The 10,962-nt window shown below is 48.0% G+C and overlaps 1 protein-coding gene across 3 annotated transcripts in view; it reads right to left on the bottom strand.

Annotated features, from left to right (window-relative positions):
• The window catches only part of LOC112119347 (zinc finger protein 883-like), a 28,149-nt gene extending 19,037 nt beyond the window's left edge, over positions 1–9,112 (bottom strand). The window contains exons 1-3 of one of the 3 annotated variants that reach the window (XM_029912816.1): positions 9,034–9,112; positions 6,184–6,303; positions 2,211–3,913 (exon numbers count right to left, since the gene is read on the bottom strand). In XM_029912816.1, the coding sequence (XP_029768676.1) occupies positions 2,211–3,913; positions 6,184–6,211 (1,731 nt within the window). In that variant the 5' untranslated portion in view covers positions 6,212–6,303; positions 9,034–9,112. Of the gene's footprint in view, positions 1–2,192; positions 3,914–6,183; positions 6,304–9,033 lie in introns of those variants that run through there. The other 2 variants (XM_024217968.3, XM_024217969.3) reach the window with 2 other exon arrangements.
• Positions 9,113–10,962: the final 1,850 nt, after the last annotated feature.

The raw sequence follows: 10,962 nt of genomic DNA, 5'->3' as shown, positions 1-10,962 counted from the left end.
TGGGCTTTCCCCCAAAGAAAGAATTGGGTGGACTAAATGGACATTGCACCTCTCTATCTGAAGCCTAGCAAGGCAGGTACGTGGATCCCACTAGAATTTAAAATGAAAAGTAAGGGAGGGGAGGCTCTACTAGACTGGGCAGCTTTAGATACAGTACCAGGCACGTAGGAGGATTTACACTTCTGAGCCATGGAAGCAGAAATTGACTTTTCTTTTCCAGATTTAGCTAATATTCAGAAAGGGAATCCAGCACCTGCCTTCCAGATTTGAACACCCTCAAAATTCAGGAGTGCTCAAGCTCAATTTGGGCAGCTGTTACTTCATTTCTCCCAAATCAAATATACTGATCCACTGTAACTTGCTGTAGGAAAAAATAGAATAAATTGAGCAAGAAATGCTTCCCAGTGGTTATTAGGACTGGAATTGCTATTTTCAACAGCCATTGCTTTATTATTATTATTATTATTATTATTTTTAAGTTTTAGTTTTATTTGTTTAAAAGGAAGACAGTGATATTGCATTGGCAAATTCCCCATAGAAACAAAGAATGGAACAAAAGAATAATAAAGGCACCTCAACTTTTCCTTGTTTATGTAGGACAGTCTTATAATATGCATCCAGATAGCCTTCAATCACAAAAGCTGAAAATTGTTCCACTTTACTGCAGTTCTGTAACCATATGGGAACCAATCCTGTCTGTGTTCTGTGCACATCCAAAATTCCTGCTGAATGACCCACCCTGGGAGCGAGTTACCAGTGACCCAGGGCTGGGGCGGCAGGAGGGTGCGGGGGGGGAGCCAAATTTTTTTTTGCTTGGGGCAGCAAAAAACCTAGAGCCGGCCCTGATAGTGCACCCTTCATACAGGTGCACACAGGTCAGAGGTTTCCTTTTCTAATTCCTGATCAAACAACTTATTGAAAGCAATCATTTCCCGGTACACAGATTCCATGCATCACCGGCTATACAAGTGTCATTAGCCAACTAGATAGCAGAGTTACCTGTACAAAACTCAAAAGCTGAAATCACGGTATTAAGGTTGTAAGACAGAACAAAGTTGAATGTAATGGTGTAGCATGTGCTTTATGTATGAAAGCAATGAACCCAAAGGTCTGTCATTCACAGTCACACACAACTATCACCTGCAAAGCATATAAGCCCAGAGTCCTTTCCAAGTTTAAGCAATGCACCATCATGTGATGCAGACTTCTTAAAGCCCTTGTGAAAGAAAATGAATGGAAGCTAGGGGATGGAAGGGTTCCAGCATTTTTACAGTGATCTGTCCAAATTTAAGAAGTTCAGAGCTGCAGGCTGTCCCCTGCTTTAGAAATGACAAATAAATGGATGTTTCAAAATTAGAGTTATCACTTTGAGTTTTAGATATAACACTATAGGAAACCCACCCACCTGCCACTGTACCCATATTGGCTATTGACTCCTGTACGACACAATGGGCATGGAACTCATCATTCTGTAGGTCAGATAAAAGGACTTTGCTATGGCAGAAAATTTTCCCCACATATGCCCTGTCCATTTACAATAGGGTTTCTCATCCATGTAGATTCTCTTGATATATGAGATTTGAGCTGCCACTGAAATGCCCCCTATTTAGTATACTGATAGCATTTCAACACCATGTAGGTCCTCTAATGGCTAATAATGCAGATCCCCTCAGAGCTTCCTCTGCCTTTTGTTCAGAAGAGCCCACGCCTCCTAGGTGAAATAGATGGCCACCTCCTTGAAGGTCACTGGCACATGAAACAGGTGTTCTTCATGCACCACCTGCTGCTCCCAAGACAAGCCCACTGCTCAGTCACAGGCCGAGAAGGGAAGGGCAAAGCTGAATCAAGCTATTATGAACAGTGTTCCTAGTGTTGTGCTGGGGACATTATCTAGCTAAGCCTTTGTACCAGAAGCCTTTATAACAGAAGCTCTTGCTAAGTTCCCCTAAGATTCGGCTTAAAAATTTATAACAACATCCTCTTATGTTTGGAGGCCAGGTGTGGGGGAAGGGTTAGCTTTCTCGGCATCACAATATGCCTGATGCATTTTTAGGAGGATTTTAATCAAGAGGTTGATTGCGATTCAATAGTTTCATGATCAATTAACATTGCAGCACTGCTTCCGCTTTGTTGCATCATTCAGCACAGCAAAGAGCCACTCCTGACAGCCACAGGGCCCATGGGTCCCTGTCTCAGTGTCTCTCTCCCGCATGGGTGCTCCGGTGCTGAGTGAGCCCTGCGCTCTGGCTGAAAGTTTTCCCGCACTCGGTGCACTCATAGGGCTTATCTCCAGTGTGGATCCTCCAGTGCTGCACCAGGGCCGAGCTCTGGCTGAAGCTCCTCCCACATTCCGTGCACTGGTACGGTCGCTCCCCGGTGTGGACTCTCTGATGCTGGGTGAGCGCTGAGCTGTCACTGAAGCTCTTCCCACAGGTGTGGCACTGGTAGGGTTTGTCTCCTGTGTGGATCCTCTGGTGGGTGGTGAGCTGCGAGCTCTGAATGAAGCTCTTCCCACACTCACCGCACTTGTAGGGCTTGTCCCCCGTGTGGATTCTCCTATGCTGCGTGAGGTGCGAGCTCTCGCTGAAGCTCTTCCCGCACTCGCTGCAGTGGTAGGGCCGCTCCCCGGTGTGAATCCTTTGATGTGTGATCAGCGTGGAGCTCTGGCTAAAGCGTTCCCCACACTCCCCGCACTCGAAGGGCTTGTCACCGGTGTGGGTTCTCCGGTGTTGAATCAGCACCGAGTTCTGCCGGAAGCTCTTCCCACACTCAGTGCATTGGTAGGGCTTCTCTCCCGTGTGAATTCTCCGATGCTGAATGAGACCCGAGCTATCCACAAAGCTTTTTCCACACTCGTTACATTTGTAGGGCCGCTCCCCTGTGTGGATCCGCTGGTGGGTGGTGAGCTGGGAGCTAAAGCTGAAGTTCTTGCCACATTCGATGCAGCTGTAGGGTTTCTCTCCAGTGTGGATCCGCTGATGCTGCATGAGCGACGAACTCCGGCTGAAGCTTTTCCCACATTCATTACACTGGTAGGGTTTGTCCCCAGTGTGGATCTCCTGGTGTCTCAGGAGGTTCCCCTTCCTACTAAAGCTCTTCCCACACTCCACACATTCATACGAGTTTTCCCCAGCGTGAACTCGCTGATGTTTCAGGAGCTGCGACTCCTGATCAAAGCTTTTCTCGCACTCAGAACATTTGTGGGGTTTCTCTCCCAGGTGAAGCCTCTGATGCGCTTCCAGGTCTGAGCTCAGGCTGAAGCTCTTACGACATTCAAGACACTTATAGGGTCTCTGCTCTGTGTGGATTTTCTGATGCCTGATGAGGTTGGAGCTCACACTGAAGCTTTTCCCACACTCATCACATTTGTAGCGTTTCTCTCCCGTGTGGATCCTGTTGTGGTTGTAGAGAGTGGAGCTCCGATTGAAGCTTTTCCCACATTCAGCGCATTTATAGGGCCCCACTCCAGCATGCAGTCCTGGATGTTTCACGCACGTTGAGCTGTCAGTAAAGCCTTCTCCAGATTCAGTACATGTACATGGCTTCTCTCCCTTGTGGATCTTCTGATGCTGAGTGAGGTGTGAGCTTTGATTGAAGCTCTTCCCACACTGCACGCATTTGTAGGGCCTCTCCCCCGTATGGATCCTCTGATGAGTAACCAGCGTCGAGCTTACACTGAAGCTTTTCCCACATTCACTGCACTGATAGGGTTTCTCTCCGGTGTGGATTCTCTGATGTTTGATCAGCGCCGAATGAACACTGAAGCTTTTCCTACATTCTGTACATTGATAGTGATTTTCTCTGCCGCGTGGCCTCCAACAGTTAATGGGGCCGGCATGTGTGTCTAGTTTCTTTTCTGTGTCTAGCTTCAGCTGAGGATTCTCCTCTTTGCTTTCTCTCGCAATCGCGTCATCTAGGGAAGTAAAGAGAGAATCCAGACACTCACTCATTGCCTGTGCTATCTCAGGGAAGGGTAAAGGGTGTGTTACAAGTAAGCCACTAAGCTTAAGGGTATGCGCTTAAGGGTGTGTCTGCACACTACAAGTGCTACACTGGCACAGCTGCGGCGCTGCAGTTATGCCACTATAGTGCAGACATTCACTACAGTGACGGAAGGGGTTTCGCCGTCGCTGCAATAAATCCACCCCCTCTAGAGGAGGTAGCTAGGTCGAGGGAAGAATCCTTCCATCCACCTAGCTGTGTCTAAAGTGGGAGTTAGGTCGAGCTAACTACATTGCACAGGGCATAACAATTTTCACAGCTCTGAGTGATGTAGCTAGGTTGACCTAAGTGTGAGGTGTAGATCAGGCCTAAGACTATAAGCTTTGCATCCATCCCCAGCACAATCCTTCCCCAGACAGGAACAGGGAGTGAGGAGAGGGACATGGAAGAAAGAGTTGGGAGGAGGAACAGAGTGAAAGAGAGTGAGGTGGGGAAAGGTATGAGGATGAAAGGGAAAGTAAATGGGTGTGAGGAGAGACTGGGGAGGGGAAATGGACTGTGGGACCTTCCGCTGTCTCCCTACAGACTACTGAGGACCATTTTTAGCATGACTTGTTTTGCAAAAAGCATCTCAGGCTGCTGATGTGGAAGAGAAGCAAAGTCCATCATAAGCAGGGAAACTCAGAGGAGCAGTTTGCCATCAGCATCTCCTGCTACATGGGGATCTAGTCTCCCCAGCTTATTGGGGCAAAAGCCCACCCTATTTGTTTTTAACCCAAGACAATAGTGGACTTTGCCTCTCCCCCACATCAGGGGATTGAGCTACCTTTTGAACAATACAAAAAACTTTTAACTCGGTACTAGGGGTGCTCTAGTGCATTTCCTGTCAATGCAATCACTGGGGGAGAGAGGGGGGGAAATCAGGAAAAATCACCAATTAGAGCAACATTACTATCCACACCAACATCATGTCACATCTTGCCACCCATACCTCACCTAATAACTTTCCACTGTTTGTAATTTCCAAAGGGTGGAATATTGTCTGCTTCACGGTGCATGAAATACCAAGTGTGTACATGTTGGCAGTGTGCAGTAAGAGGGCCTGGTGGGGGGAAAAAACAAAACCTAAGACTGCTTTATTTTAAAAATTACAAAGTTAGTGATTTTAAAGTGAGTTAAACTTTTCAAATTAGACATTTTTAGAGAATGGAAAGTATATTGAAAATTCAAGCTTATTCTGATTCAAACGGTATAATTTGGGTCATGACAAGGGTGAGATTTTGTTTTATAAGGGATTTGAACTCCACTTTAAGTGGAAAACCATATATTAGCCAGGTATCTGCTACAAAGCCTCCATAATAAAGAGAAAGTATGTGGTGTGAATAACCAGAAAATATTGGCCGAATCTTTCCAAAGAGGAGTCAAAAAGATATATGCTTTATAAAAATCCCCACTTGTATGTCTCAATATGGACTTTGGAGCCTAAGTGATTTGGGAACACGTCTCACTGGGCACCTTTTCTTTGTAAGTCACTTAGAAGCCTAAGCTTTAGGCTCTGATTTTTTAAACTTGTCTATTTCTTCTCCTCTTCATTATTCAGGGTATTAAGACAGCTGGACAAATATTCTGGATTTTATATAGGGCAGACTCAAGTTTTTAGAACAGGCAGATAAATCCCAAGAAAGTAGAGTGCTTGGCATACCAATGTATAGGTGATTCCTGCGGAGAGCCTAACAATGCACTTCTACTATAGCAAAGCCTATGAGATCACAAAATGAGACTGATATGAGAACTCATGAGACAGGCTACAATTTAGTCACGGAGGTCACGGATTCTGTGACTTTACCGGACCTTTGTGACTTCTTCAGCTGTCAGCAGCTGAAGCTGTGGCTGGGGCTGGAGCCGGAGCTATGCTCCCCACATAACCCCACTGCGGGGGCCGCCACCGGGGCCGTGCACCCCTGCCCCACCGCTTGCGCCGGGGGCCACCACCGGGACCATGCGCCCCTGTCCCGGGGTGGGGGCTGCCGCTGGGGCTGTGAACCTCTGCCCCGCGGCTTGTATGGTTATTTTTAATAAAAGTCATGAGCTCTGTGAATTTGTTTGTTGCCTGTGACCTGTCCATGCCTTTTACTAAAAGTAACCATGACAAAATCTTAGCCTTACTCATGAGCTGTGTTGGAATTCCAGCTTTAAAACTGGCTAATTAATTATGTAAATTTATTTAAAAACAGGTCTTACCTATATAGGGGCCTCTAAGGCTCTCCATTTTCTCAGGGCTCGGGAGATCAAAGACGCAAGGTTTTTATCCTTGTTCCCTCTAAGAGGTCACTTCACCCCTAGCAGTCAAAAATCCTGGTCCTGGGAAAGAAAACAGGGGCAATGAACCTCAATAACAATCAGATGTGATTAATGAGGGAAAGTATGCCCAAAAGCCCCACACAGAGGAAACCCGGTGCCTAACCTTAAGTCTTATCACTGTGAGTCTGTCTTTCCTGACCTGTCCCCTTTCTGGGGAATGATATGATTCACAAGACTGACAAGTGAGAACATTTTGGCCCCAATTCTGCCTAGGAATCAGTACAGGCAGAGCGTTGCGTCTGGATGGAGTCCTATCGACTTAGCCCTGGTCTACACTGGGGGCGGGGGAGGGAATCGATCTAAGTTACGCAACTTCAGCTACGTGAAGAACGTAGCTGAAGTCGATGTACTTAAACCTACTCACTGCGGTGTCTTCACTGCGATGAGTCGACTGCTCCGCTCCCCCATCGACTCTGCCTGTGCCTCTCGCGGCGGTGGAGTACAGAAGTCAACAGGAGAGCGCTCAGGGGTCGATTTATCGCGTCTAGTCTAGATGCGATAAATTGACCCCCTGTTGGATCGATCACTGCCCGCCGATCCAGCGGGTAGTATAGACATACCCTTAGTCATGACTCTGCACAGGCATCAGGGTTCATCCTTGCCGATTCTTTGGCAGGACTGGGACCCAGAAGTGTGATCCTACACACACTGAGATCAGTGACAGAGCTCCCACTGACTGGTGGTGCAGTACTGTGAGCTATTCAAGGCAGGGACCTGGGTTTTACACATTCCTGTGAAGTGCTCAGCACACATCTGGGCATTTATTACTATAAAACAATAGGAAAGTATTTGAGGAGGAATTGGGACAGGCCAGTGACCAAAGCCAGATGAAAATCCAACAAGGTATTTAGCTGCCTACAGGAATTTTCAAAACTGCCTAACCAGGTTAGGTTCCTAACTCTCATTGACATTGAGCTGGCAGTCAGCTGCCAGGCAAGCTACCACCTGTCCCACCCCTGCCTCTCCGCACGCCTTTGATGCTCTTGAGTGTCCTGGAGGTTCAAAGCATCCTTCAAAGCTCTCCTCAAAACTCTCCTTTGCTGTGAACCTACAAAAAAAAAAAAAAAAATTGACCATGCTCAAGTGCTCAGATCACTGCCTGTCAAGCTACTCAGGGCAAGGGCCATCTTTTTGTTTTGAGTTTATTCAGTGCCAGGATAAAACAAACAAATAAAATAATAATAATAATAGCCACCTGCTTAGGCACTTTTGAAAGTCCCTCTAGGAACTTCTATGCATCTTTAGGTGCCAAAATACCTTTGAAAAAAGTGGTCCAGTAGCATTCATGTTTTTAGAATGAGTAAATTTCATCTTATGCATGTGGTTTTTATTCATAGCTTGGAAGAGGAACCCAACTTTCCTGCTTTTTCAAATCCCAAGCAGTTTCTCAACTTTGAATGAACTAGTCCAAATGAAGGAAATATTCTCTCTACACCTGCTAGCTAAACTGAAACCAAAAGGAATTGAAGGAAAAGCTTTTTCTGAACAAACAAAAACCTCTGAAGTACTTATATTTGGAAAAATGTGATTACCAACTTTCATTGCATTGTAAAAATGGAAAATGATACGGGTTCTTACTTAACGCAGTACAGGACTTTGTTACATATTTATAAAGCTTGTCCTGACCTCAAAAGTTAAAGATGTTTCCCCCGACGATGTACATCATTAAAAAAGCAGCACCCTTTAACTCATTCAAATTTGAGGAGAGTTCCCTGATGCAGCACATTTATTTAAATAGTTTCTAGCAAGTTTAGGCCTTAACATAACTTGTTATAATTTTTAAATTTAATTTTAAAACAGGTTTATTTTTAAAAACAAATATATATTTAAATGAAAAAATCCAATTTTTTTAATGTAAAACAAATCAACTTCTATCCACTCTGCCTTTCAATACTGGAATAAGCTATACCCGCATAAGCACTTTTATATAAGTATATCTGTGTCCACATTGGGGGGTTGTGCCACTTTAAAACTACAGTATAGGGATGTAGTTAAAAGCGACACAACTTTTATGTTTAGACAAACCCTAAGTTAGGTATGTAAGGTCTCACTTTCTGCTTTTTATTTTGATCTGGTAAAGGCTTATAATTTCTGATTAGTTCCACCATGTATGCAACATTTCAGAATAGTTTTTAATTGGGAGGGGGGGGTTGTTTTGCAGTTTATTTATTTTGTTAAAAAAAAATCAAGTGTGCCCATTGCAAAAAATGTACTTGCATCACCATAACTCTCTTCCTTTGACCCCAGCCCTCTCCCATCATCTCCCGCCTCCAAATTTCATTTTAAATCCCTTCCCTTTACCACTTAGCATTCACCAGTCTTCCCCAATCTCCCTTCCACGTTTTTCTGAAATCCTGGTAGGCGGAGTACTCGGTTTTGCTAAAGATCATCCGGCTGTGCCTGAGCCTGAGGATCCCTGTACAGCTACCCACATGCTGCCCCTGAGCTGGGGGGAAATCCGCAGAGACACCTCACTGCCCCATGCTGTCCCTCAGCTGTCCAGCTGGGAGGTGGGGGAGAAATCCTGCAGGAGCACTCCCTGATCTGGGCGCCTTCAGGATGAGGGGCCCTGGCCCCTGATTCGTTCTCCTTCCCTGAGTCAGTCCCAAATCCAGACTCCAGCTTCACCTTTGTTGCGGTCACTTCCTACAGGCAGTGATTTCCCCTCCTGGGCCCCCGCCCTGCTGTGTCCCCTCCCCCCGCATTACCGAGCCCCCCTGCCCGGCTCACCCGTGTGGCTGGGAGAAGCCGCAGGAGCGGGTCGCTCAGTGTGAACGCCCGGGGGTGCGGGGCTGTAGCTGTGCGGCGCCAGGTGCCATGTGCACGGCGGGTTGCAGGGAACAGGACTTTCCAGGTCGCTGAAGTCCCCCTGGGCAGGACTTTCTAGTCCTCCTCTCCAGAACCGGCTCTTTGGTTTTAACCCTCACTTCCCCAGACAGGAGAGAAACGTTCCCTTTTCCCTCTGTTCTGCTCCTTTGCCCCCTTTCCTACTAAAGGCCACTCACAGCCCCCTGGCCTGCACCATCCCCTGCCACTCAGAACAAAGCTCCCACGGGGCTCCTGGGCGATTTTCTCCCCCTCTTGGTTTTGGGCAACTGTAGCCAGGAAAATGGTTCAAGCACAGGGGCCCAATTTGGGGCTCTGCTGTGTCCCCTTTAGGGTGGTTTGAGCTGCTGTGCCGCAGCACTGCTCAAAGCCACAGTAATAGTTGGACCTGAAGGAGGGTCCAGTGCTTAGGGCACGGGGGACATGGGAGATCTGGGTGCAAGTCCTTGGGCTACCACAGACCCCCTGCAGGACCTTGAGCAAAGAAGCTTCAGCTGGTCCTGAATAACTCCATGTGTAGCCAAACCCTAATAGCAGCTATCCCGCTATATTTTCCCATCCAGTTCTCTCCACTTACTGGAGGGTGCTGGGGGCTTCGCCACTGCTCCCTGGAATCCTGTACTGCCACTCCCAAGAGAGCAAAAATCATAACACCTCACCCCACCCAAAATAACACCAAACAACAGGAGATTAGCCAGAATACCATGAGAGTGAAATAAATGCCTTGGGGCAACTCTACACTACAAAATTAGTTGACCTAAATTACATAGATGTACAGCCACTCCCACTGCAGTAATTAAATCCCTTTTGCATCTCCACACTATGCTCCTTGTGTCAGCAGTGTGTGTCCTCCCCAGGAGCGCTTACACCAATTTAACTGTAAATGTGGGGCAGTGTGGGGTGGCTTCTGAAAGGCAGCAATAGTGTACACACTGCAGACTTGTCCCACCAATGTAAGTGACCTACTACACCGACATCATAACGCCACCCCCATAAGAGGCCTAGGGCTTATGTCCATGTAGTTACTGCTATGCAGACACTGCACATTACTTACATGGGCAGTTGGCTGTCATTCTTGTCAATGTCCAGGCTCCATGATAGAGCTGTGAAATTGACAAGAAAGCGGCATGGGTGGGGGGCTCCAGCTAGAGCCTGGCTGCCGGGCTCCCCGCTGGGCTACTGCCCAGCTTCCCCACTCCAAGCCGGGCTGCACCTGCCAGGCTCCCCACTCAGTGCCAGGCTGCACCCACCTGACTCCCCACTCCCAACCAGGCTATTGCCTGGGTTCCTGGCTCCCTGCTCCCAGCTGGGCTGCCCCTGGGCTCCTGGCTGCCCATACCCCACTGGTAGCCCTTGTGCACCGAGGCTCCTGCCAGGAGCCCGGGTGCTGCCCCAAGGCTCCCAGATCCCCGCTTCTTGCCCGAAGCCTGGGGACTGCCCCCCAGCTCTCTGCTCCCCACCCAGTGGCTGCCATGCTCTCAGCAGGGCGTGGGGAGCCTCGGGCAGCACCTGGGCTCCTGGCAGGGAGTGGGGGGCCGAGAGCCTTGGGGCAGCACCTGGGCTCCCAGCAGGGAGCTGCGAGTGGAGCTGAGAGCCTTGGCAGACAAGCTGGCATGTAGCCCAGGGCTGTTCCTACTGGTAGTCACAGAGCATTTGACCCCCACATTCCTGAGCTGCCAGTAAAAGACAGCCCCAAAATGGAGCCTAACTCTCCTCCCTCATCCCTTCACCACTGGCACCATCAGACCAGATATCAGTGCTAGATAGGCAGAAGGGGGAAGGGAACCAGGTCGGGGAGGAGGGGCAGAGAGATAACTGGTGCCAGGGGGCAGA

Source organism: Terrapene carolina, unplaced genomic scaffold (genome assembly GCF_002925995.2).
Source record: "Terrapene carolina triunguis isolate 2854851 unplaced genomic scaffold, T_m_triunguis-2.0 Scaffold247, whole genome shotgun sequence".
NCBI lineage: Eukaryota > Metazoa > Chordata > Testudines > Emydidae > Terrapene > Terrapene triunguis.
Note: the sequence above shows the minus strand (reverse complement) of the source record. Positions and strands in the feature narration are given on the sequence as shown.